The 27,359-nt window shown below is 51.8% G+C and overlaps 5 protein-coding genes across 5 annotated transcripts; 1 reads left to right on the top strand and 4 right to left on the bottom strand.

Moving 5' to 3' along the window:
• Positions 1–141: 141 nt before the first annotated feature.
• BO66DRAFT_418286 (putative pyridine nucleotide-disulfide oxidoreductase AMID-like) lies at positions 142–1,631 on the bottom strand (the record flags this gene model as incomplete). Its single annotated transcript, XM_025649730.1, has 5 exons — positions 142–185; positions 242–549; positions 602–959; positions 1,017–1,358; positions 1,424–1,631. 5 exons carry the CDS (start codon positions 1,629–1,631, stop codon positions 142–144), a joined length of 1,260 nt encoding a protein of 419 aa, XP_025507048.1.
• Positions 1,632–3,834: 2,203 nt separating this feature from the next.
• Positions 3,835–18,294, top strand: sidC (nonribosomal siderophore peptide synthase SidC; the record flags this gene model as incomplete). Its single annotated transcript, XM_025652464.1, has 2 exons — positions 3,835–9,307; positions 9,557–18,294. The coding sequence occupies 2 exons, from the start codon at positions 3,835–3,837 to the stop codon at positions 18,079–18,081; spliced, it is 13,998 nt and encodes a 4,665-aa protein (XP_025507047.1). The 3' UTR covers positions 18,082–18,294.
• A 504-nt stretch (positions 18,295–18,798) lies between these two features.
• Positions 18,799–20,762, bottom strand: BO66DRAFT_464398 (uncharacterized protein; the record flags this gene model as incomplete). Its single annotated transcript, XM_025652463.1, has 3 exons — positions 18,799–19,657; positions 19,736–20,408; positions 20,498–20,762. 3 exons carry the CDS (start codon positions 20,760–20,762, stop codon positions 18,799–18,801), a joined length of 1,797 nt encoding a protein of 598 aa, XP_025507046.1.
• Positions 20,763–21,738: 976 nt separating this feature from the next.
• BO66DRAFT_435654 (putative integral membrane protein Pth11-like) lies at positions 21,739–23,086 on the bottom strand (the record flags this gene model as incomplete). Its single annotated transcript, XM_025650866.1, has 5 exons — positions 21,739–22,183; positions 22,253–22,629; positions 22,690–22,757; positions 22,808–22,844; positions 22,898–23,086. 5 exons carry the CDS (start codon positions 23,084–23,086, stop codon positions 21,739–21,741), a joined length of 1,116 nt encoding a protein of 371 aa, XP_025507045.1.
• Positions 23,087–25,475: 2,389 nt separating this feature from the next.
• BO66DRAFT_435653 (NAD dependent epimerase/dehydratase) lies at positions 25,476–26,707 on the bottom strand (the record flags this gene model as incomplete). Its single annotated transcript, XM_025650865.1, has 4 exons — positions 25,476–25,590; positions 25,645–26,240; positions 26,319–26,610; positions 26,664–26,707. The coding sequence occupies 4 exons, from the start codon at positions 26,705–26,707 to the stop codon at positions 25,476–25,478; spliced, it is 1,047 nt and encodes a 348-aa protein (XP_025507044.1).
• Positions 26,708–27,359: the final 652 nt, after the last annotated feature.

Below are 27,359 nucleotides of genomic sequence, written 5' to 3'. Positions count from 1 at the left end.
ATGATTAGTGCTTAAATAGCACTCCATGGTAGTGACCCTATAGTCGTTTTCCTCAAGTCGATTACCCTGTCACCGTCTTGCAACCACATACCTGACAAATACCTGCTTTGTCAGGGGCATAATGAGGAATCCAAGACAAGTCTAAGCCTGGCAAGGCTCACCCAGCTTCATGTAATTCCAGCAGACTGTATAGCATTAGCATGCGGAAAGTAAAACTGGCAGGGTCGGAGAGAGCACTTACTGCTGAAGCCCATGTCGTCACCAAACATGGTAGCGTAGGTCTTCGCACCGTCCTGCAGCCCACCCTCCGAGTCATATGCCACAGCGTTCTTGCCCAGAGCGATAGCCATGACGGCCGGGTGCGGCTGCAGGTTGACGAACTCAGGCTTAGTGCTCAAAGCCTGAGCCATCATGCGCTGATAGACATTGGTCGCTGCGTAATGACCCTTGTGCATGGCAGCGCCACAGCGTTTGATCCCCGACCACGAAACGATATCACCCACAGCGAAGTGGTCATCTGCGTTGGGAACATTGTCCGGAAATTGCAGACTGGGCGGCAGTCAGTTGAGGCTCCGTGGGACACAGGAGAAGAGGGACTTACGAGGGTCTGATCTTGACGAGTCCCTCCTCGTTCAACGCCTCTTTAGGCAGATAGGTGGAAGTGGCGACACTCTTCGAAGCGGCGTTCATCACATGGCCAGCCGTGAGCTTGGTGCCGTCGGAGAGAGTAAGCTGCCAGACGCGGCGTCCTCCCTCTGTCTCAACGGCAGTGGTGTCGACAACGCGTTGTCCGAGGATGACTGTGACCTCCTGCTCACGAAGGATAGTACAGATGCGCTCTTTGAACGCATCGGGCAGAGGCTCGGCAGAAAGGAGGTGCTCACGGGAATGGATCAGGGTGATCTTCTGGTTGGGGTAAAGATCTTTCAACTCGGCGGCCATTTCAGCACCGACGGCACCTACAGGTCATTAGCTGTCATCAATACGCGGGAGTGGGGGTATGCGAGAAGACGTACCCCCTCCAATCACCACGACGCCTTCCTTTGCGTTCTGGATGGCCTCAACATTCTTCCTTGTCTCTTCCAGGAACTCTCGACGCTCCAGGGACTGTGGCACTGTCGGGAAAGCGCGGCGTAGACCAGATGCAGCGATCAAAAAGTCGTACTTCTCTTCCCTCGATCGCCTCGTCTGGCTATCAAGGATCTGAGCCACCTTCCGCTGGCAGTCCACCGAGTGGACACTTCCTTGGATCCATTTGATGTCTGGAGTCTTCAAGGCAGGAATGTCCACGAATCGATTCCAGGTCTTTGAGGCGTATTTCTCCGAGGCGAGTGCCTTGGGGGAGCCGATGAGGTGATCTGGAGTCATTCTTGGGATTAGTGGCTGTATGTTATAGGATGGAATCAGCGGGAAGACTACTGACAGTATCCATCCCTCTCGTCCACTAATGTGATCTGGATGGGTATGCGATGTTGAGGGGGCTGTGCATTGGGCGTGAAGTTGAAACGAGCGAGACGACCACGGCAAAGATCGATCAGCGTCATGGCTGACGCCAATCCACCGTAGGAGCCACCAACGATCAGAACGCGGAACTCGCGCGCAAGCGAGACAAGGCCCTCATTGGACGGCATCGTGAGAGTGTCGTGCTAATAGCGTTTGAAGGTTTATTATTCTGATCGGAAATAAGAGAAGAAAGGGAGAGGAGAGAGCCAATGTTGGGGAAATGGGCGGAGTAAGTAGAGACGGAAGTTGAGTGAAAGAAAATAGCCCGGAGCAAAGGGGGCGCAGGCCATTCTTAAGAGTAACGCCATGATAACAAGAGTGTAACCAGCGACTTGTCACCCGAGACCGGGGGACAGATGCCCAGAGTCTGTGGATCCGATGGGGACATCTGTCACAAACACAAACGTTCCCTTGCTGTATCGGCGGTGCCTGGACTAGACCGAAATGTTGTCTCGGGGATTTCGGCGGAGACCGAGCGAGAACTCTTTACCAAAAACGAATATGGGAAATTGCGAAGTGATGTCGATTTCATATAGTGAGGAGCTTCGGACTCAATATTCTGGAATGAACATTCCAGTGACACAGGCTCGATCGAAATCGGATGACTACGGATACCAAGTTACAAGAAGCCGGATGGTTGTTTTCCGTATCTTTGATCCATCTTATCAGATTGGCGCCAAGTGGCGCGACCGGGTTCTGGCTGCATCTCGCCCAATCACTGGTCGCCGGAGCACCCAGAATGCGAGAGACTCATTTGAACCTGTGACCAATGTGGAATGGAAAACGCACATTTGACAAATTCATTCCGAGACACGGCCAATCAATCCTCTAAGCAGTTGGTTAAGTGGATCCCACATTCACAAAGACACAAACCTCTCTGATTCCGGTTCCGTTTATCTGATCCGTCCCTCACCGGTCGGGAGTGAGGGGTTTTCTGACTGCTCATCAACTGCACAATTCCTACCACTTCCGAGTGCCAACGTAAGGCTGGTGTCATACCTCTTACAAAGCACCCTTATACCAGTTCTGCCTAGAGGGTTGTGGGGTTAATAAACGATTTAATGATTGTGCCCTACATTGCAAGACCGAAGCACTATGCCAGTGAATATATACTGACTACAGACTACGGAATACACGTCTTTTTGCGGAGCCATTCAACTGCAAATTGATGCTACAGAACCTTTATCGCTCAAGTATAAGGAAGCATAGACTACTAATCTTAGCGTTTACCGATTCAAGGATCCATACTTCAGATATAATTACAAGCACAAGCTTTTATTGAGAAGATTTATGACGAAGGGCAGTAACTTGAAGACTGCGGGGGATCTTCTAATTTTAGTTCTATCTATCCTTAGTTCCAACAGAATATTACAGTAAGCCACACTCAGCATGTTACCTTTTCAGTCAGTACAAGGATTTAGCAGACTTTTCGCCTATACTGATTAGTCAAAGAGACCCGCTTGAACCATTGGATTACAGGTGTGGTAAACGGGCATAATCATAGATTTGAAGACAGAGATCATGCTTTAAACAACATCAAGAGCCTAAAGCTTTCTACGTAACTTGCGTTGCAGAGATTCGCAACTCATACTCGCGTCAGAAATGCAACAACACTCGGACAGTCGGACAGCCCAGCATGCAGAATCTTATCAGATGATCTAATCAGATAAGCATTGTGCCGAGGATCGGAGAAACCTCAGGCCGAAGCGGAAGGCTGGCCGGGCGGTTGTTGGCCTTACGGTGGCCTGAGGCCGAGGCCCGTGGCGCGATGCGCGCGTCTGCCACGGAGCCTTACCGGGATCAGGGAAGAGTGAGAAAAATCATGCGCTCAAACCCCCGAGCTCATCTAGCACCATCTACCAATCTGCTTACTTCGAAATAATCACTCTCGAATTCGGTTGCAACAGATTGGATAATCCTGAAATCTTGTCCCCCCACTTTCACTTCACAACCTTTTGGAAAATGTGATCAATGCCCAATGACTTCGCGTGGCACCCGTCTGGATCCACTGCAAGTCATGCTGACCAGACACCATCCATGCATATCCTTGGAAGTTCCTGCGTGAGCAAAGTACGTACCGTGCAGCAATAGTAAATTATAACTACCTTTTGCTGTGGCCCCCTGTGATCCATAACCATCATTTTTCACCATCTCAAGAGTTATCTCTCCTGCTGTCGAGCAAAGTCGGCGTCGCGGTCATCATCTGTAGGTGCGTGACTTGTACCCCGCTTCGGACATTTCAAATCAATGGCAACCGCCCTTCCGCAAGATGAGGGGCACAACGCCTCATTGACACCAACCTCTGCAACACACAATGTCCTTGATTCAGCCATGACTCTTGTTCCTATCCCAACTACCAAGCTTCCTGCTCTGGACACAGTCGATCAGTACACAGTGCACGATTTTTCGCAGAGCTCAGTAGTCCTGAGCCCCCGCATCGAGCTTGCTTGCGATACCAATCTCCAAGCTGTTGCAAGTGACCTCGTTCAAGGATACGCTCGCTTTGTCTCGAGCTTCACAGGTCTGGAAGAGATCGCATTCCTTGTCGCCCGTCATGCAACCACCATCTCTGGTCCAGAGAAAGAGCGCGGTGTGGTCTGTGCTTCTGTACTTCGGGAAGCCGATGGCCAGCACTGCACCATCGAAGAGGTGGACGAACAGTATTATAATGCTGATGAAGTCCACTTCTGTCTGGCTTTGGGATTCTGCGAAGAACCTGAAAATGGCGAGCAACACCCTCTTTTCAAGGGTACTGCAAACGTGGGTTCCCCGTTACTTCTCTTTGACTGTCGCCACAGCGCCTTACTGATCGACCGGCAGAATTTCACGCTATACGTGGGGCCTTCCACCACCGCTACTAGCATCCAGATCTGCTTTAGCTATCCCGACCGACTGATCCCCGTCGTTGCAGTGGATCCGATGCTCAGGACCATTGCCGCTCACTTGGCGGATTCGTCTTCGTCATTGGCCTTCGAGGCCTCCCTCCCCGAGCTTTCTGTTATGAATTTTCCTCCATCTATGATACCCCCTTCACGACGCCATGATTGGAATGAATTGACTGATTCTACGATACCCCAACAACATCTTCTCCACGCTGCGTTCGAGGGCTGGGCCCGGACAAAGCCTGATGCCATAGCCCTCGATTTCGTTCATTCTTTGCCTTCTGCAACTTGTTCTGCAAAGCACAGCATTCTCACTTATTCTGACCTCGATCAAGCAGCCACTAATCTAGCTGTACATATCAGGGGCCTGCTGGCGGCCCGCGATGCTGCTGATCGTGGGCGGATTATCCCGGTGTACATGACGACATCGCCCGAACTGTACATCTCATACCTTGGCGTATTGAAAGCCGGATTTGCATTTTCGCCTATTCCACAGGATGCTCCTGTGGATAGGATTCGCGAAATTCTTCAGGACATAGACTGTCCTATCATTCTGGGTAATATACCCGAGCCATCTTCGGGGCCTTGGTCTACTGATGAGCGTGGTGAAGATGAGCGCATGCCCGTATGGGTCAACGTAAAGGACGTTTCCAGATGGGAGGAGCTGATAAATCGTGCTCAATCCTCGCAAGCTGAGAGTGTCCTTGAGAAAGTGGATATCCAGGATGACCAAATCGCTTATCTTCTCTTTACCAGTGGCTCCACTGGGAAGCCGAAAGGTGTGCAAGTAAGCCATCTTGCAGTCACCTGCTCAATAGAGTCCCATGCTACGGCTATCCCGCTCCCTGGTGATTTTGAAGGCGACTTCCGCTGGTTTCAATTTGCCTCTCCCACGTTCGACCCGTCCCTCATGGAGATTTTCGTCACCTTGAGCACCGGAGCTACTCTCTGCTCCGCCGATCGGAGCCTGACATTGACTGATCTCGAAGCCACCATAAACGAAGCAAGGGCGACCATCATGATGGCTACGCCGAGCTTGGCTGCACTCTTGCGACCATCTCGGTTGAATACACTCCAATCTCTCTGGACGATGGGCGAGAAGCTCAATAGGACAGTCATTGCAAATTTCTCAACTACATCACTCGATGAACCGCATAGAATGTTGGTAAACGCATATGGACCCACTGAGGCCGCCATTAATTGTACCTATCTGGCACCAGTTGGTCGCTCGGTTCGGGGCTCAATTATTGGCAAAGCGCTTCCGACTTGCGCGATGTTTGTCCTAGATCCCAACAATCACGAACCAAGACCAGTCGCAGCGGGTCTTGCTGGTGAGCTGGCAATAGGAGGTCCGCAAGTCAGCAAGGGATATCTGAACCGCCCGAAGGAAACTGCGAAGGCCTTTGTGAACAGCGCAGAGTTCGGGTACTTGTATCGTACTGGGGACATGGCGCGCATCGTCTGGGACGAATTCGACTCTCCAGTGATTGAGTTTCTCGGTCGGATAACCTCAGATCAGGTGAAAATCAGCGGCCGCCGGCTTGAACTTGGCGAGATTGAGTCGGTTCTGTCGACAATCCCTGGAGTGACAGAAGCTGTGGCCGTGGTACTCAACCGCGACTTCGATGTACAGGGAAGTGAGCAAATAGTGGCGTGTCTCGTTGTCAACAACAGCGACGCGAGTGCTGTCGAGAAACAGACGATAGCAAATGAGGCACACCCCAAAGCGCAGCAGTACCTGTCCAATTATATGTGCCCCTCCACATATGCTTTCTTTCCTAGCCTCCCACGGTCGAGCTCCGGCAAGGTTGACCGCAAAGCAATCTCGGCTCAGCTTCGAGAACCAGGCAAGAGTGGTGTTCAACTGTACACCCCACAGAAGACTGTTCCAGACACTACGAATGGTGTACATCATCAGTGGGAAATTCCGGAGGACGAGAATGTGTTGTCTGTACAACAGCTTGTGATTGAACTCATCGCTCAGACAACAGACGAGGATGTCGCTGCTGTCACGCCTGAAGCTGGTCTGTATTCCCTCGGAATTGACAGTCTCGGCGCGATGCGACTTCTGCAGCGGTTACGGGACCATGCTATTGATGGTCTGTCTGTCGGCGATGTGTTGCAGTCGCCGACACCGGAAGCTCTGGTTTCACTCGTCTTCCAGCGTCGTCAGCTGGCGGAGAAGGCAGATACCGATGAAATCCACGACTCGCTCCATCAGAAGCTTCAGGAATTCAGTCAACGAAATGCACTCATATGTGCAGCAAGACTAAACTTGATGCAGAGTCAAGTTGCGAGAGTTCTTCCGACAACAGCAACGCAATCAGGCATGCTAACCAGTTTTCTGCGTAGTTCATCTGATAAGACATCTGCGGCTCGCTCGTACATCTACCATACTGTCCTGCGGCTTGAACCTGATGTCGACCTTCCCAAGATCCAGAGGGCTTGGGATACGGTTCTTGCCAGCTATGATTCTTTTCGCACAGTATTTTGTTGGGTTGACGATGATATGGCGCCATTTGCCCAATGCATTCTTGCTCCTGAAGCAGTGCCTCACGCTGATTGGGCTGTCTATCAAGTAGCCGAGACTGTCTCGAACGAGGCGGCTCTTCAAACTGCACTCCGCGATGCGGAGGAGGCCATTGATCTTAGCAAACCACCTTTTAGGTTGTCTCTGGTCAGTAGTCACACGGGGAGCCAGATTGTTCTGAGCATGTTCCACGGAATCTTCGACGGTGGCTCACTGCAGCTCTTGCTTGAAGATGTAACTTCTATCTACTATGGCAAGCCAGGCAAGCAACGAACTTCAATTGAGCATGTTGTGAAGCATCACTTTCAATCAGATCAGGCCGCAACCTCCGATTTCTGGAACAGGCATTTAGCACAACAATCTCCTGTTCCGTTCCCATCCTTGACCTCATACCGACCATCTACAGTCAAAACCACCGGCTGCGCGGAGATTACAGCCAATATCCGTCATGATACCCTCAAGAAGAGATCCAAAGTTATTGGATCAAGTCCTCTTTCCGTACTTCAGGCAGCCTGGGGATCGATCTTGTTAGCTTACAGTGGTACGCCTGATCGGGATGTTGTGATGGGCAGCGTTATCTCAGGCCGACTTGACGTTGTCTCGGAAACCTGCATTGGCCCGACATTCACTACTGTTCCGATCAGACTCACTCTTGAGAACTCGCAGACCAACTCAGCTGACACCTGCACAAATCGCGCCATCACCCAATGCCTAACAAAGCTCAATGCAGGCGCTCTGTCTCATCTGCAACCTGGCTTGGGATCGCTCGTTACGGCGGAAGGAAGACTTCCATACGATACACTGATAGCGTATCAAGATTTTAGCGCAGGCTCCAATGCAAGTGGTATCTGGAGCTCAATCCATCACCCGCCCATGGCGAATGACTTTACAGTTATGATTGAGGTGTGGCCATGTTCCGACTCCTCCTTGACATTCCGTGCCAGTTTCGATGAGTCCAAGCTTGATCTGAGTTCGGCAAAGATGATGCTAGGACAGATGTCTGACATCGTCGAATTCATCCTCAATGAGCCAGAAGGGAGATTCCTCGACGGCCCGATGAAGACCAATTGTAATTCGAAATCATGCTTCAATCCGCAATCTAGGATTATCGAGGAGGCAGAAAAAGGATCTCTCCTACAATCGCAGTTTGAGGACCACGCACAATCACACCCTGAAGACCCTGCTTTGATTTTCAAGCATAATCTGGATGATGAAAATGACGTGCGGAATATCACCTGGTCTTACGGGAAGCTCAACGACATAGCCCAAAGACTTGCAGTGCATCTTACCCGAATCAGTGGTGAGCTCAACAACCGTCCGATTCCAATCTGCATCGAGAAGAGCCCTGCCATGTACGTTGCGATCCTCGGTATTCTCAAGGCTGGAGGCGCCTGGTGTCCAATCGACACCATGTCTCCCGCACAGCGCCGTCACGACTTGATCGCACGAACTTCATCAGGCACTTTACTGGTTTCTGACCATGATGGACCCCAGCCAGACGGCTCGATTCCTGCCGGGGTACAGGTCATAGATGTGAATAGTTTCGTTGAGGAGACATCAGCTGAAACGAATGGAGCGAATTCCACCATCGTCGGATCTCCAGCCAACTCCAACGATATGGCATATTTGATCTGGACCAGTGGAACAACAGGCGCACCCAAAGGTGTGCCGATCAAACACTCGTCTGCTGTGTCTAGTATGAGAACGCTCCAGAAAGATATTCCTACGGATGTGCCGGGGGGTGTAAGATGCTTGCAATTTTCGTCTTACACTTTCGATGTATCAATTCAGGATATTTTTTATACCTGGGGTGTTGGTGGCGTTCTCATTTCTGCTACGAGAGATATCATGCTTGGCTCGTTTTCAAGGCTCGCCAATGTCACCAAAGCAACGCATGCGCATCTGACCCCTGCTTTCTCAGCTGGAGTACCTCGGAAGAGCTGTGAGACATTACAGGTCATTACCATGATTGGCGAAAAGCTGACACAGTCCGTGGCTGATGACTGGGGTACCAATATGAGGGCTTTTAACACATACGGACCAGCCGAGGTCACAGTCGTCTCGACCATCAGAGAGTTCGGCAATGAACATAAGAATGTCAAAAGCGCGAACATTGGTTGGCCCATGGAGACTGTCTCGGTCTTCGTGACCAAGGGTCAGCGCCTGGTCATGAAGAATGCCATCGGAGAGCTGGCACTTGGCGGTCCACAGCTCTCGCCTGGCTATCTGAATCAGGACGATGTCACGAAAGCGAAGTACGTATGGAACGAAGAAGCTCAACAAATCGTCTACTATACTGGTGACCTCGTTCGAATGCTTGCCGATGGCTCTCTTGAGTACATCAACCGCGTCGATGATCTAGTCAAGCTGGGCGGTATTCGGGTGGAGCTGAGTGAGATAAGCTTCTCCCTGCGAGAATGTCATGAACTTGTTGAGAGCATTGAGACCCTTGTTCTCAGTCGTCCGGACAGGCCAAATAGTGTGGTGGTCGCCTTTCTCTCCGCGCCGAAAGCTGCAGCCATGGAAGAGCAGAATCAAACGGTATTATCGGGACAATCCGCGGTCGAAATAGCTCGAGCTGCCAGCGAACAAGCTCTGCGTGTTCTGCCCGATCATATGATACCTTCTGTCTTCCTTGTAGTGTCTCATATTCCGAAAACTCCTTCAGCCAAGACTGATCGCAGGGCACTCCAAGCTGCCTATGCATCGGTTGACATCGATGGCTGGGAATCTGAAACAAGCTTGGCCAATGGCTCGCTGGGTACTATCGATGATTCCGTTGACGCATCCGTTGCTGCCCACATAGTTGAGACAATTTCTTCATTGGCCGGCATTTCAACCTCACTTGTCTCCAAGTCCAGCCGGCTCGGTAGCCTCGGCATCGATTCGATTCGCGCAATTCGGGTGGCCTCTAGACTGAAAGAAGCCGGTCATCAAATTTCGGTCGTTGACGTTCTCAATTGCGTGACCGTCCAGGATTTGATGCTGCTAGTTTCTGACGCAAGTCAAGGAACTCCAGCCGAATTCTCCGAATCGTTCGACGTGAGCGATTTCAATGAAACATGGCATAGTGCCGCTGCGAATCACATTGGAGAAAGCTTTAGGATCCTCAAAGCATCTCCATTACAGGAAAGTTTGCTTAGTGAGACAATGGGCACTTACTCCATGTATTGGAGCAATCACTTCTTTCTCTTGGACGACATGGTGGACCTCCCAAGGTTGAAGCAAGCTTGGCTCGCTACGTGCCAACGCACCGAAGCTTTGAGGACTGGATTTATTCCTGTCGCTGAAATTGGAAAATCAGGCTCCAATACGGCCGATTATTGTGATTCATCTATATTGCAGATTGTCTACCAACTTCCAGACCTCAACTGGAAGGTTCTGCAATGCCCTGAATCTGATATGGCGGAGCTTCGTGACAAAAGATTGCATGATATTATGTCCACGCATCAGAAGGCCTACTTCAGACATCCACCGTGGGCTGTCACCATATTTGATACCGGCGCCGAGCATATTATGATGTTCACAGTCCATCACTCTATACATGACGAGCCTTCACTTGGTCTCATGTTGGATGACGTGCGATGTGCTTATACTTACAAACCGCCCTTGCGGGTACAGCTTATTGATGCCTTTGCACTCATCCTTCCAACCGACAAGAGGATCAAGAAGACTAGCCAATTCTGGGAATCGCAGCTGAAGAACTTTTCTGACCAAGATGCTCCTGTTTGGCCCGATCTTACTGGCAAGAGAATGCAACCGGGTGAGGTCCCAGTGTACGAGTTGATTTCAGAAGGGCTTCCCTTGACCGAGCTGAGCGCCAAGCTGCAGGCAACTGCAGTAGAACTGGGACTGTCGTCAATCGCGTCCATCATTCGCGCAGCGTGGTGTTATGTATCATTGAGCTACCTTGGAGTTCCAGCAGCCGTGTTTGCTGAGACGCTCTCTGATCGTGTTCTACACCCCGACCTCGAGAACAGCATTGGACCCTTGATATCCGTCGTACCCGTTCCATTCCACCCTAATGGAAGCGTTCGGGAGATACTTGTCAATCAGCATCAAGTCTCTGTTCAGTCCTGGAAGTACCGTCATATTCATGCTCGCGAGGTTCGAAAGTTGTTGAACCGCCAGAGAGGCGAGGCGCTATACCCTGCGGTATTCAATTTCCACATTGCCACCGATGACTCTATTGAGCACATAGAGCCAAGCATCTGGCATGAATTGGATGATGAGGTGGGCCTACACGTCGAACACCCTATGGCGTTCAATGTTTTCCAGCGCTCCAACGGTACGATTCATATAGAAGCTTCTTCAGACAGCAGGATAATGTCACGAGCCCAGCTGTCGGTCTTTGTCCGCCAAGTTGATGGATTGGTGAGTTCAATGCTCTCATCGATTGACGAGTCTTTCGGAAGTCTGGTCAACCATCTCTCGAAAAGTCTGCGGTCGATTTCGGATCAGCCGGTTGGTGAAGAAGTGGCAAACTCAGTGCAGCTAAGCCCAACGCATTGGCTTGAGGTCCATGCTGCAAGGAATCCTGAATTGGTTGCCGTTGAGGTTGCCAGTACAATAGCAGAGTCCGGGATCGAGAAGGAGACAATGACCTATGGTACATTGAATGCCGAGGCGAATCGAGTGGCTGCCTACATCGCCTCACTAGGTCACAAGAACAGAATGATCGCGGTTTGCTCCGAGCGAGATTTGATCTCGTATCCCATCATCATTGGCATCTTCAAGTCGGGAAACACTTATCTCCCGATTGACGACGGACTCCCGGCTGATCGAAAAGCTTTCCTGATCGAGGATGGCAATTGCCCGCTCGTCTTCACCGAGAAACCATTTGCTGCATCCTTCGGAAATGTGCCGAAGATCTGCCAGATAACGTGCTTTGATGATCCTCAGTTCTCTGAGTCATTGACAGGGATGCCAACCGAGGACAAGGACTACATGTCTGAACCCGATGATCTAGCCTACCTACTGTATACCTCTGGGTCGACAGGCAAACCCAAAGGCGTCATGGTGACCAGAGGCAATCTTTCGTCATTCATCGAGTCCTTTTCTGAATTCACCTGCCGACGTGCCCCAGTCACTTTGGAGCTTGCGGGAACGGGCAGATATCTTGCTCAAGCCAGCCGTGCCTTTGATCCTCACCTTCTGGAGATGTTCTTCCCATGGAGACATGGCATGGCGACCGTGACAGCTCCCAGAGCTATGATTCTCAATGATCTCGGATTGACGATCTCCAAATGGGAGATCACGCACGCCAGCCTTGTTCCATCCTTGGTGGATCAGTCGAATATCGTCCCTGCGCAATGCCCCAGTCTGAAGTACATGACTGTTGGCGGCGAAAAGATATCGCAGAAAGTTTTGGATACATGGGCTTCGGCACCAGGATTTGCTCTTGTGAATGCATACGGTCCTACCGAGGCAACAATCGGCTGCACTTTCGCTCCAGTGGGCAAAGAGACGAATCTACGTAATATTGGGCCTCCACTAAGTGCTTGTGTCGGTCACGTCCTCATGCCTGGCACACTCACATACGCTCTCAGAGGCCAGACAGGAGAACTCTGTTTCACGGGTGACCTTGTTGCAAAAGGCTATCTCAACAGGCCTGATGCAACTGGGTTCGTAACCGGGCCAAACGGGGAGAAGATGTATCGTACTGGCGATATTGGACGCTTGATGCCAGATGACTCGGTTGAGTACCTCGGCCGCGGCGATGACCAGACCAAGATTCGTGGCCAACGACTAGAGCTTGGAGAGGTCTCCGAGGTTATTCGCTCCTCTTGTAGTCTTGACATCAGTGTTGTCACGACGGTCGCAAAACACCCTGGCCTCTCAAGGCAGCAGCTAATCTCCTTTATCGCGCGATCCAACGCCCACAAAAGTGGGCAAGACGCAAATGTCGCATTCCTGTTCTCGGAATTCGCCACGCTCGGTAAAGAGCTGCAGGATGCGTGCAAGAGAAAGCTACCGAATTACATGGTGCCTGAGCTTATTCTTCCCATCACTTACATTCCGCTGGCGCCTCTGTCCGGCAAAGCGAACATCAAGGAACTGGCTGCTCTCTTCTCCGACCTCCCCCTTACCACTGTTTTGCAAGGCAATAATGCCTCAGGCAAAGACGGCACCATTGGTAACCGGCCTTTATCTGTCGATGAGCAGGCTGTGGTGAAAGAACTCTGCGAAATTGTTGCGGCAGATCCAACATCAATTGGACCAATGACAAACATTTTTGAGATTGGCTTGGATAGTCTCAGCGCAATTGGTCTCTCAATCAAGCTCAGGGGAATTGGCTATCAGGCTACAGTGGCTCTTGTCATGAGTAATCCTTTCGTCGAGCAACTTGCACGTTTGCCTAGACGTTCCTCTTCGGCGACAGAGACTGCCATCTCGACTGTTCGTCGGCGATTTGCTCAAGTCGAGTCTGAGTATAGGGAGCATCCTGTTGCAGATATTGATCCAGCTCGCGTGGCTGCTGTTCGACCTTGCTTACCCCTCCAAGAAGGTCTAGTTGCACGATCAATGAATGTTGAAGGCCGCCACCTTTACGTCAATCATATTATCCTGAAACTTGAGCAATCTATTGATCTGTTTATGCTAAAGACTGCGTGGCAAACGGTTGCCGATGACAATGAGATTTTGAGAACTGCTTTTGCTCCCTTCGACAAGCAGATAGTGCAGGTGATACTTGCAGCTGATGCCCATCAAATCTGCTGGATGGAAGAAGAGTACGACAACTTGGACGAATGCATGAAGAGACATGAGGACAATCATGACCAGATCTCTCGAGAAATAGTCTCAAACATGACTAGATCTCCACCTGTACGATTCTCAGTTGCAAAGTCCTCTGGTACCAATGAGCCTCTTGCATTATTCATCGATATTCACCATGCACTTTACGACGGCGAGTCCTTCTTCATGTTGATGGAGGATGTTGCAGCCCGGTATGCAGGTGATGAAGTGGCCCAGAGAGGCTCACCGTCAGAGTTCATTGAGCATGTATACACCCAGAATCTGGACAAAACAAGAGAGCATTGGGTTTCGTTTCTGGCGGGCTATCGCCCTACAACTTTCCGAAGAGATACCGATGCCATGGAGGATTCTGCTTCGCGAAGCAGGAAGCTCCACAACAGTCTTAGCGAACTGGAGCGGTGCTCCGCAGCCCTCCATACCACCGTGCCATCCCTAGTTCAAGCAGTATTCGCGCTCCTTCTGGCGGATACTGTTGGAGCTCCCGACGTGACATACGGTTTGGTGCTTTCGGGCAGAGCCGTGTCTGTACCAGGCGCCTCGTCCGTTCTACTACCGTGCATCACCACTGTCCCAGGCCGTCTTAGTGTCACCGAACTAGAAACCGTTGACGAGGTAATCGAACATGTGCAAAAGTCTACAATTCGTTCTCTTGAATTCCAACACACTCCGCTGAGACACATTCAGCGATGGATCGAAGCCGACGCACCGCTGTTTGACTGCCTTTTCTCATACATCCGCACCACACCTTCCCCAAAACACTGCTTATGGCAGGAGTTGGACAGCCACATGCCTGCAGAATACCCCTTGGCAGTTGAAGTCGAGGCGAACCATGCAACGGACATGATCGAACTACACTGCAACTTCTCGTCGTCGTTCGGATCTTCCTACGATGCGGAGGTATTTTTGGAGAAGATGGAGGCCGTGATCTCGAGTGTGGTGTCTGGCGACGGTCTTTCTTTGGCCAATTTTAACTTATCCCGGCCCTCAACACCGGGCACACAGTCTCCCATTGTTGCATGGGACAACTCCAACTGGTCATCCATTGAAACCCAGATTCGAGAGCACACTGCGGACTTCTGTGGACTGGCCATAGGGGACATCACGAAGGGTGCATCGTTCCTGAGTCTAGGTATCGACTCGGTCACGGCGATCCAATTCTCCCGTAGACTTCGCGATGTGGGATTGAGCGTCTCTTCGTCTGACGTGATGCGATATTCCTGCATAGGCGCACTTGCCAAGTACGTCGATGACGTTACCAGCAATGGAGTCCCAGATCAGGACTCAGAAAGCGTTGAAGGTGACAAAATTGATGTTGCAGTCTACGGTCAATACGCCCGCCTTCTGGGTAAGGAGGATTCTATCACTGCGATGTTCGAGACTACGCCTTTGCAGTCGGGAATGCTCACTCAAACCCTAGCCACCGACGGGCAGGTCTATGTCTACCCCCATCCCGTCAGGCTTGCCGATACCGTTGACATCACTTGTCTCAAAGAGGCCCTGGCCCAGGTCATTGAGCGAAATGATATCCTGCGCACCTCATTCCACCAGATACAACAGCTCGGGACTTCCTGGATTGGTGCTGTCCATAGCAAACCACCACTCGAATGGACAGAGATCACCCTACCCTCTGACGCGAACGTCCTGTCAGAGATTGCGGCTATGTACTCTTTTCGGGAAGAATCTAGCTTTGAAACTCCTCCTCTCAAGAATTTCTTGGTCAGCCAACCGGAGGGGAGGGTCCTTGTGACTGTCTTGCACCATGCGCTCTATGATGGTGCTTCTATCCCGTTCTTCTTTGAAGATTTGGCGATAATTTACAATGGTGATCCGGCCCCGGAGAGACCGAACTTCTCGGAAACAGTCAAGCATATTCTGAAAGGACAAGACGAGTCGTCCAAGTTCTGGACCCTAAGATTACAGGGATATGAGATCTCTGAACTTCCCTTGCTTCCTACCTCTGAATCTGCCGACTGTGTGTACACTTCCGAGCGCTTATTGGATGCCGATTTATCTACAGTGATTGAGGCTTGTAAAGCAATGGAGGTTACGGTTCAGAGCGTCTGTCTCTTGGCCTACGCCAAATTGCTGGCTCATCTTATGGGGAAGCGTGATGTGGTATTTGGACAAGTCCTGGCGGGGCGATCGCTGTCAGTGGCCGGAGCTGAGAAGACCCTGGGACCGCTCTTCAACACTGTCGCCCAGAGAGTCAGTTTCGAGCCAAGGTTTCTAAGCAACAAGGCAATGGCTCTTCGCCTGCAACAAATGACAACTGATGCACAGATGCACCAGAATGCGCCTTTGCGGACGGTGCAAAATTCGCTCAGACGGTCCAATGCTCTTACCTCGGCATCGTTGTTTGATACTCTTTTTGTCTTCCAGAAGAGTGCGGACTTTACCGGCAGTGTTATCAGTGAGCAGACGATCTGGACCCCGTATGAGGTTGACGACTACACCGCGCAGGCTGAGTACAAACTGAACATCGAGGTGGATCATGCAAGCCATGGTCTTGTGGTCAATGCTGCCTGCAGTGGAAAATACTTCAGCCAGAATGCGCTTGACAAGCTCCTGGATGAGTATGCTGCAATCATCAGTGACATCGTCGAACACCCCACGAGGTGTGCCACAATTGTGCCCGATGGCCTTGGTGATCTTCCCATGAAATTGTCTCGGGATGAGTCGCGGGATGATGAGGTCGGAGATTCCGCTAAGCCTGTGCTTGAGGACATAGTCCGATCAATACTTGCAGAGGTGGCTGGTGTTACCGTGTCCAATATCAAACCGGACACTAGCATCTTTAGCATCGGGTTGGACTCCCTGTCAGCCATTCGTATCGCCTCTCTTTGTCGCGCAAAGGGACTTAGAACTGGCGTTGCCGACATACTGCAAGGAAACACTCTTCGCGGTATCAGTCAACGGATTCAGTCCGTCTCTGAGGATCGCACGCAGTCACGGGGATCCCTCATTGAGAATTACGAGCAGGTCGAGGAGGGTGTCCTCCAGCAACTTAGTCTGGAGAAGAGTTCGGTCGAAGCGATCCTTCCGTGCCTCGGTGGACAGTATTATCACCTTGCCAGCTGGCTCAAGTCCGGAAGAAAGTTGTTTGAACCTGCCTGGCCGTACTTTTGCTCCGAGCGTGTTGATGCCGCACGGCTAGAGGAGGCTTGGTTTCAACTGCAGCAGAGACATCCCATACTGCGGACGTGCTTTGCAGCGACCTCTGCCACAAACGCCGTACAGGTTGTCCTGAAGCAAGCGATGCGTGACACAAGCAAGTTCAAGGTCATTGAATTTTCCTGCCCTATCACGGAAGCTGCCAAGGTTCAAGCCAGGGAAGAGGCGCTGCTTCCGTCCTCCCTGTCCACGCCTCCTGTTCGTCTGCGGCTCTTGAAAGCCAGTGATCGTGATGGTATTCTCGTGCTGATCAACCACGCTGCGTACGATGCGTGGACCATGCCAATGTTTGTGACTGAGCTTGCCCAGCTTTACCGTGGTCAGGAGCTCGACAGCAACCCTGACTTCCCGGCCTTCGTGGATTTCTCGCTTGGCTCTCTCCGTGAGCTCGATGAAAAGCGATACTGGTCGTCAGCTGTGGGGTCAGCCACCCCTACTCTGATCAAGAAATCCCACAGCAGCGGAGGCGAGGTGCCCGAGCAGCTATTCGTTGGTGCCTGGGAAAATATCAAGGGCTTGTCGAAATTGGAAAGCAGCTGTCGGGCAGCAGGCATCAGCCTGCAGACGGTGGTTCTCCTCGCGGTCTCTCGCAGCATCGCTCGACTCACCGGGGTGTCGTCCCCTACGATGGGTCTTTACCAGACTGGCCGTTCTGCGTCCTTCGACAACATCGACAGATTATCCGGCCCATGTCTCAATGTGAATCCATTCCGCGTTCCCGAGGTCGCGCCAGGCGAGGACGCCTCTCCGGCTGATGCTCTTGCCGAGCAGGCACGAGCCATCCAGTCGGCCCTCGCAGAACGTGTGTCGTACGAGCAGAGCTCGCTCCGAGACGTGCTCTCGTGGTCCAGCACCCAGCAGACCGGCGGCCATCTATTCAACACCTGGGTGAACCTGCTTTGGATGCAGAACGCTGTCCCGTCCGCCAATGACACCGCACCGGACGCGGACGTAGACGAGAGCGGCGAGCTGTTCTTGCCGTTGCAGATCGGCGTCCCGACGGACTTCATCCCATCGGAGCCGCTGGCCGAGACGGCAACGTCGGTGGCGGCTTTGGACACGTCCTTCCTTCCTGACGAGAATGTGTATATCGATATTGGCCCTGATTCCAAGACTGACTCGATTGGATTTGGTGTGCGGGTCGAGGGGGGCATTCTGGATGAAGAAGAGGTGCATAGTCTGATGACGGAGATTGCGGGTGAGATCGAGGGGGTTATTTCGGTACTTGGTGCGGCTTGAGGTTGCATTTACATGAAGGGTGTCCAGGGATGGCCGTTTTTATCTCCTTCATATACTGCCTGCCACATATTGTGAAATTTGTTTCTCCTGCATATACGGTCTGCCACATATTGTGAAATTAGTTTAAGTTGCATATCACGTTGATAGATTGTTTTCCTTGTGCTTAGAGTTAGATTCCATATTTCCATATCATCCATGATTCTTGTCTTAGTGCTTCGCCACTTAGAGCTACGTGTACAACGTAACCCGTTCACAGGCTAAGATCTCCCTGCCCATCCGAACCCAATCCCTCCAGTTATTTCCTCAGTCAAAGTCAATGATTGTAATGGACCAGTCGGGTTGACCCTGGGTGTCTTCAGCCCCCGTTCCCCAGCCACAACCATCCTCCCCACATGGCCGCGGGCTGCAGACCTGCATTAGTACTGGGTTTTTATTGTACATGCGTGCAGGAAAAAGGGGTAGGGAAGGAAGTTTGTACGGTAGGCAACTGGGGCAATTACCTCCAGACACTGCAGAGAATCGATCACGTAAAATTCAACTAATCAACAAACAGCATCGAATCGAAAATTGCAGACAAAACGAGTATGTACTCTTTACAGGGTATCGTAGATCATTTACACTTGACAAACCCGCCACCACCACCTTCCCTCAAATCTCCGGTTCCTCAAAGCCAATCTCCCACTCAGATACTTCTCCCTCTCAAAACACCCCATCTCCTCAACTCTCCCCGTCCCATCCAGTCAACCCGCGTGCCCCCGCATACCCAGCAACAAACTCATCATACCCGTCCAAGTACCCATCCTCGTCCCCCTCAAACAACTCCGCGTCCTCATAGATCGACACATCCGCATCCTCACTCTCCACCACATCCACCAACTCCGAGATATCCGGGCCGTGCACGGGCGTCGAGGGCCGATAGTACGGCGTCGACGCCGCCGACACCGACGACCGCGACGAGCCCGGATACACGTCGCGGCGGTACATGTACGCGGGGAGGTTCTCGTCGAAGATCCACTCCCAGTTGCCGTGGTCCTCCACCCGCGGGATGGGCAGGATGTGGCGGCTGTATCTGCCACCACCACCACCACCACCACCGCCGCCGCCGCCGCCGGCGGGAGGTGTGGGGTAGACGACCGGCTCACTCGAGGTGTAAGGGATGGCCATGAGGGCGAACTCCTCCAGGTGGCGGGCGACGTGGTGGTACAGTCGGTGGGCGGCGTGGTGGGCGGCCGGGTTGTCGAGGTAGGCGTCGTCGTCGCGGGGGGGGTCTTGGTCGGGCCGCGGGCCGCAGAAGGGGCAGCGGTGGAAGATGGCTGGGTAGGGGCGGCGGGACTCGTGGCAGATGGTCCTCAGGGAGTCGGAGGTGTAGCCGTGGGCGTTGATGCCGTGTTGCTCGAAGGCGATTTGTCGGTAGAAGGTGCGGTTGCGGCAGCGGGGCACGCGGCAGATCCAGGTCGATGAGTGGTGGAGTTTCATGTGGTAGAGCCATTGCTGTGGGGTGCGGAAGGTGTTGGTTTCCTCGGTGCAGGCGTCGAAGATGCAGATGTAGGGCTCGAGGTCGGTGAGGACGTGTTTTCTTGATTTTGCCGCGGGGTGTTAGCAAGGTCAAGGTAAGATGGACTTGGGGGAAGGGGCGAAGGGGAAAGAAACTCACCTCCATGCATCATGCGAGGCGTATCGAGCCGCTGGCAGCTTGAAGCGGCAGTACGGACACTCGAACTCTTCCTGGCCCGGGGCGAGAGGGGGAGGAGGGGGATGCTCTTCCTGTGCTGCGTCCCGCATGGCCAACACGAAGGTGACGGGGTTCAGGTTCTGCCTGGGGATGTGCATGGGGGCGTCATCCAGGGCGCGACTGTGGTAGTTCAACGCCCTGCGACGGTCGCAGACCATCTTCCCCAGTCGGGCCTGGAGCACCTTGTTATGGACCTTGCAGCGGTAGCGGAGGGCGCGGCAGACCATCGCCTCGAACCTTTCGGTGACCTCCCGATCCCATTCGTCGCAGACGATGTAGTTGGCGTGGTGGACCAGCAGGTCACTCGGCGCATACATGCTGGATTGGGCGAAGAGAGCCGTTTTCCGGTCCAGCGTCCGGATCACATGCCAGAGCTCGTAGCGGCAGAGCTTCAGGAGGTTGGTGAAAGGGTCCTCACAGTCCCTGTGAGGTGGCGGTTCAGCGAACTCGGCGTCCAGGTCGGCTGCCTCTGATGAATCGGAAGAATACCAGCCATCATCTACTCCCATAGCAGCGATGGCAGCACCAACAACAGCAACCTCCAAAGCCTCAACATTCTCAACGGTTTTCAAAGCCTTCCTCAACTTGAACCGACCTGAGCCCATGCCGCAATTAGCACAACCCTCCTATCTCTCAAAACCTTCACATATGAAACCTTCCGGTCAAGGTTAGGAAGGAACTCACAAGAGGAAATCGTTGACAGCATCAACCACAAATCGCTGTACAGCCCACTTCCCGCCTCGAGCTTGTTGCGCACCTGGTAGTCCAACGTCATGTCCACCCGGTCGGTCTCCAACACGCTCCAGTGCTCCAGCCAGGCCGCGAACTGCACCCGGTGGACATGGAAGGCGTGTGGGGCGCGATGTGCGAAGCGAGCGGCCAGTCTGTCCAGTCCCCTTCGAGACTTACGGGCTATTTCGACGAGCGACGCTTGGCCCCGGGGGTCCATGGCTACCTGTGGTTCGAGTTGGTGGCGGGGGAGTGGCTTTTGGATGCCCTGAGAGTGAGGGGAGGATGAGGGCTGAGGGGATGTTCCGATCTGTAGTGAGGGTTAACTCTGCTTGTTGGGAGGGTTGGGTGAGATGAAGGTGATATCCTTGGGCTTGACCTTTTGGAAAGACTCGAGAGAAGGAAGCAGGGCTATGTAAAAGAAAAGTGATATGGAAGTGGCTTGGTGCGGCGAAGATAGACTGTTTGTAGCTTCACTGGGGATATGATGGTAGACGGTAAGGGAGACAGGTGAGAAGAGCTGCACAGATGAAGTTCAAAACACCAGGAGAAAATGACAGGAAGATGAAATGGACAAGAAAGGTGTGTAAAGCTCACTACATCTATGTTTCGCCCTACTATGTAACGACTGCTCGCTTATGGGATAAACACGGCCAGATTGGGTATAGTAGGCCAAAGTATGAGTATTCACCTCGTGGCAGTTGACTTGCATAGACCCCACTGGAAACGTGCATGTCGGCATGCCGAACCCAGTCGGGGACCCTCAAAGCCGAATCGGATTTCGGGCCGATGTGCAGACGACCTGCAGATACTACTAGGTCCCTTGTTGCTTCTTCCTTTTGGTGAGACTCTGTTCCTTGTCAAACTGTCAGCTCACTCCCCTCCCGGTTACTGAGTAATACAACACCAAAACAAAATGAAAAGAGAACTACCTGTTTGCAAGTGAATGTGAGAATCGCGTCCTTGAAAAAAAAAATTAAGTCATGATTGTTTTTGTACATGTCTAACTGAATGAGAGCTTCACAGACCGAACCTCCGCTGTCCACACATACTCCGATGCCGCAAAAGAAAACGCCAGCCTTGTGCAAAAGTAAACATTATGTACAGTAAATACTCAACAAGAATAACAACGGGATCTTGACCAAGTGCTTGGCCATCTCCCTCTCTATAATTGCGCTTTTGTGATCATACCAGCCTTAGCGATGCTCTTCCCGGACATGAAATTCCTTCTGTATCGTGATAGACAGAAGATCCATAGGGCCGGCCTCCTCATCGCTATGGCGGCCTTTCCCTATACTGTCGAGCTCAAAATGCGCCGATGTCGTCGTTAGCATGGCTTCCTCGTCGCGACGAGCGATCCTCTCATCTCCACCTTGGATCTTGCTGAGGATGTTGGGCGCGTACCGGACGGCTTTAGGTGGGCCAGTGCTGCGTGGCTTGGGCTTGACGGGAGCAGGTGTGCCCAGCATGCGATTAAGGATGGTTCGGAAGAGTGGTTGTAGAACGGGAAGACAAGCGCAGAAAATGCCGATGGAGGGCTCAATGCTCGACCAGATGAAGACATCGCCCAGAATCCAGGTCACATCGACGCTGTTGACGAATGTGAAGTAGTAGATCCGGATCGCACTCGCCACACAGACGCTGTCAGATGGGTAAACCGTCAGTTACACTCTGTCGAAAGGCATGGCAGTGGAAGAAGCAAAGACTTACAATCCGCCTAGGAGGAAGATACTTAAGATCTGGATCTTCTGCGATCGCCGCAGCTGAAGTCTCCAGACCAGAGGAACAGGCACCAGCAAGATGACTATATCACCGACCATGTTTGCGACTGCGTGACCAATGTAGAATGCGTATAGATTGTATCTCTCTCTGCCCCCTTCCGGGTCCAGGTATTTGGTCCAGTAGTAAGAGACAGGTTGACAGGCCGCCAGGAACGCAATGGTGCAGCCGACCCAGTAACTCAGAGCTAGGACTATACAAGCCCACATGGTCCACCTCATGCCGAAGATGCGCCGGTAGGACAGGATAATCGAGAGTTTGATGAGCGTGACAGTGGTCACGTATAGGAGGACATTGGCGAACAGAACCTAAGTAATGTTTCCAAGTCAGTCATTTATTTCATTTATGCGGCAGGAAACATTGCTGACCTTCACCATGGCGACGATATCGTCCATGTTTACTACCCAGATGTGCTTGCCGACGCCGTATTTTCCTCCTACGTATAGTTAGCATATGATCACATGAGAAGACATGAAAGCCACTAACCCACTACAGCACTAATCATATTTGCTGTTCCAGAGAGCTATGTCAAGTCATCAGTGGAGAGCAAGTAAGTAGAAAACATTGGGATTGTACCAGCGCTGCGACGATCAGCCAATCATCCAAGCCTATGCGAGCCTGCTGCACCTTTGTCCGAGAGAACAACCGGACACTGATTGTGATGCAAGCCAAAGTGTACATTGTCGCGACGATGGCGTCATTTTTGGATTCATTGTTGGCTGTGAGGTCGGTGCCTTTTGGCGGTAGACCGACGAGGTCCGACATATCCAGGTCCTTTATCGATGGAGCATGCCCACAAGCATCGTGGGACGAGCAATGCTCAAGTTGAAGAGGACAGTGGGACAATCCGGGGGTCCGACTAGCTTTTGTTCCTTGATCCATCGATCAGGGGCCAGGTGAACTGGCCGTTAATATAGAGACCGAACCACATGGCCCAAAGCACAGTGGGTGAGCCTAGCCCTAACCCATGATGCAATATTACAGTAACCCTGGGGCTGATTTGCTTCTCCGATCCTCTGCAAGGTAGACATTCTAGAATACGCACAAGCGATCCAGCCTGTGAGCTTCCATTATGTGGATGGTATACTCATCACGGGGGGCCAAAGGCAGTCCTCTGGTTCTTAGCATGATCGAAAGCGGGTGGGGGCGCTTTGACAGGAAGATTTCCACCCGGTCGGTCACTTTTCAAGTGTCTCGCGGGAAACAGGTCGGAGTACGTGTTTCGGCGCGGAACGGCGCACTAACTGCCAGAGATTAATTGTTCTCCATCCACTGTGCTCCGAACTGACTCAGTAGAAGAAAGGAGAAGCCCCGATGTTTTCGTTAAGACTTTTTTCAAAGTATCTGCTCCATATCCCTTCGACGAACCTTGAAAGACGAAGTCAGTGCAGCAGTTCGGTCTGTCCGAGAGGACGCCAAACATAGCCTTCCGGCCCCAGCTTAGTTCTTACATGCACTTCAACCTCCCCCGGTAACGCAAGAGCTCTCCCTGTAGATGCATCCTTGCAGGGTTGGAACTGTGCGATCCTCGCGCCCCCAAAAATCCCACGTTTTCTGACTCAAATTCTACCTTTGGCACGTGGGAAAATCGGTGGCCTGATGACAGATATCCATCCAGGCAGTACGGTAATCCGTGCGCTATTCGATCAAGCATGTTTCTGCCATATGAGACAGGGTCGTAAGAGACCCGCTAGCCACGGAGAGATTCCCAAACAGAGCTTTGATGGTACTTAATAGATGTTGATAAGTATCAAGCGGTGTGATTAGAACAGTTGAAGTATGCACTCCGCCGAACTTGCCGGCAATTTGTGACAAGCTATCTGGTGTGGCAGGGAGTGACAATATATTGTTCATGAGCCAGTGTCAGAGCTTTAGGGATATGACTTTCGAGCATGGTTCGACTCGACGAATGGAATCGTGCTCAGTAATGATCGAGAGCAACCTAAGTACTATGAGGCAGTACTTCCGATGGGTGGTCTCTTTTCGCGACCGGGCAGTTGGTTGTAGGGACGTTATAATTGGACATAGAGCTGTAGAAGAATAATCTAAAAGCTGAACGTGCCCGTCATATGACTATTTGCTCAGGAGTGATTCCAGAAGAGGGTAAGTTGTTCTTGGCTTGAGGAATGAGGTTCATCGGATGAGCAAGTAGAATGAATGTACGGAGTAGGGAATGGCGATGCTGCATGGGCTTCCAGAAACCGAGCGGGAAGACAAACCAGCCAAAAACCACTCCCCACCGTACGCCCCCGCTAAGTTGACCGGACCGACTGCCTATTCTTTCTATGACAGACAGCCCAGGCAAATTAAGGAACCTTCATATCCCACTGGCATGGATGATGGATCCCATGATCCGCATCGAGGCAGCACAGTTCTTTCGCCCAGGCATAGCTTAATCCCCCCCTTTTATTGGAAGAACAAATAAATGATCGGAGGGCACTTGCCTTCTCTCTGAGTCTCTCCCCTCATTTATTCCCTGCAAATCATGATCGACCGTTACTTGGGTAATCCCGAGCGTTTCACAACATGGCCGGGACACCACAAAGCTTGAGTCGAGGCCTATATGTGACCATTTTAAGATCCCACTACATCCCACCTGCCTCCACCCCTTGAATCTCCGCCTCGCGTTATCGCCGCCAGGCAGTTACCGCTTCCATTCATCGATGTCTCCTATCGCTTTTCTCTGTGGATTGTGATCACGGTGATCCTCAATGACTGGTTTGCTGAGAATCTTGGCTCAACGTGCAGTAGGATCATGCGCCGGCACTTCGACCTTGGCAATTTATATTTATTTCTTCATCGGGTTCTATCCATATCTGATCTTGTACAAATCATGTCATAGCTTGCACATCCCCTAAATTTTCCCAGCATCGACAAGTGTACGAGCCCTGAACCCTGCCGCAAAGCCAGTGCTAGCATTGAGGATAGGGAGTGCCCCCAGCACCCCTGCCCCTTGTCGAACATGGACAAGTGGGGTCAAATGGATAAGCTTTGCATGCTGAAGGACAATATCTGCATTCACCCACTGCTTGGCGAATTCACTTAAAACAAATCTCAGGTGCATGACCTAGCTCCGAGCGGCGCAGCGGCACGAAGCCTTTAATACGGTCGCCAACTAGCATCCTGAGCTTTGGCTCGAGTCGAGGCGCGACCCTTATTGTTCCTGCAATATATCCTCGAAGGTCGACTTGATGGAGTTCTCCCAGTCGTGCTCGGTCTTCGAGGGCTTCCATCCAGCCGCGAAAGCCTTATCGGGTCTAGTACTAGAGCTGTTTTGTTCTGTCAGATCTTTTTCAGTTTGGAATTGAAGAGTTGAATCTCACTTGGAAGCAAAGCACGCCTCCGCGTAGCCCAAGTCTCCATCGGCGAGTTTCTCTGCAGCATCCTCAAGGCTTATCGATCTCGGGCTAGCTGACTTCAAGACGCCCATGTCATACCCTGCCTTGCCTATCCGGCTTGTCACATCAAGCCACTTATGAGACCCAGTATTAGCGAAATAGTAACCATTTCGGCCATAGGGGATTTCCTCGCCGGACAGAATCCTCGCCACTAACGTGACATAGAGACGAGCCAGGTCCTCTACATGGACATGGCCCAGCTGCGCTTCGCCGGTGTCGACATGTTCTGCGTAGCCAGATGCGATTGCATTCCTGATCAGTGTGGGGATTTGGTGTGATTGCTTCTTGAACCACCCGCTACCCCGGCCATAGACGAGTGGGGGCATTACAACGTACGCCTTGACCCCCAAGCTCTCACTCGTCTGTATGGCTGTAACTTCGGCCGTTCTCTGCGCGTAGGCTTCTTGAGAGTCGCGCGTTTGCTCATAATCGAATATATCATCATCCTGATCGGAAAATGTTCGCAACTCGAATGAGGATGGTGTGATAGATGGGACGGATACGCAGGTAGTTCCTGAGAGCTGAGGAGTTCCAAGATTGCTCTGTCAATATGCTTTCCTTGAAGAATACTGTGAATAACAGCGGACACAGCTACTCACATGAAGGAAGTGGACATCGCGACCAGTCTGCTCACGTCTCTTGCTGAGACCCTGTATGAGTGCCTTGGTGGCGGCAACATGGAAGCCGGTCGCAACATTAACAACGATATCATGGCTGCCCGCCGCTCGTGCTAGTCCGTCTGCATCATCAAGACCAGACACAAGGGTCGTTTGAACCCCTTTGCTAGCCAAGAGATCTGCTTGCTCTGAGCGACGTACAACAGCCGTGATGGATAGCTTTGCGGGTTGAGTCTCAGCCAATTGGAGCAACTGATGCAGTACAGTTCCTCCACTGCAATGATCGCGTTAGAGTCTCATACGACGCTCTTTCAAGATGAAACGTACATGAATCCAGTGGCCCCTGTCAAAAGTACTCTGGTCTGCGTCATGATCAATTGGCGGTATACTTTTTGTGGCCTTCGACGAACATCCTCTACTCACTTGGGAGGTACAAGTCAGTGATATACATATACCCCGCTTGGTGGCTGATAATCACGATTACAAATAGAGCCTTGTCACATGCAGGGCTTCGAGAGAGAACTTAGGTTTCATCTGCCCTACAACATGAAAGTGAAAATCACGATTGACCATATTTGGTTCTATTTTAGAGAGATTTTGTAGGCGCTAGGCCCACGCGGAATATATTTTCCTAGCACTTCCTTAAATTCGACATAACTTCTCACTAACAAGAATCATCGATCGTCGTCATCACTGAGACTCTGTTCCCTGTGACCTCTGACTTAACTCGATGTACGACTACTTCTGACCAGACTACATCTTTTACAGTCATTGCAAGGGTGCAGTATGTGGTAGGCCAGGCAGGAGCTTTCCCAGAACCTGCTTGTCGTGACTGCAGAATCTGGAACCCTCTTGGGAAAAAAGCAACGAGAGCTCTTCCACAAAAGTAGTAACCATTTTTATACCTCGTTTCATGGCATCACACTCACCATATCTGTACACTGTTCGTTTCGTACAAAGCCGACTAAATGAGTATACCGGCACGTGACTGTGGCAGACCTCAAAATGGTGGAAGGTTTTCGA

Source organism: Aspergillus aculeatinus (assembly GCF_003184765.1).
Source record: "Aspergillus aculeatinus CBS 121060 unplaced genomic scaffold BO66scaffold_8, whole genome shotgun sequence".
Lineage (NCBI taxonomy): Eukaryota > Fungi > Ascomycota > Eurotiomycetes > Eurotiales > Aspergillaceae > Aspergillus > Aspergillus aculeatinus.
The sequence above is the reverse complement of the archived record's forward strand: the minus strand, read 5'-3'. Positions and strand labels throughout refer to the sequence as shown.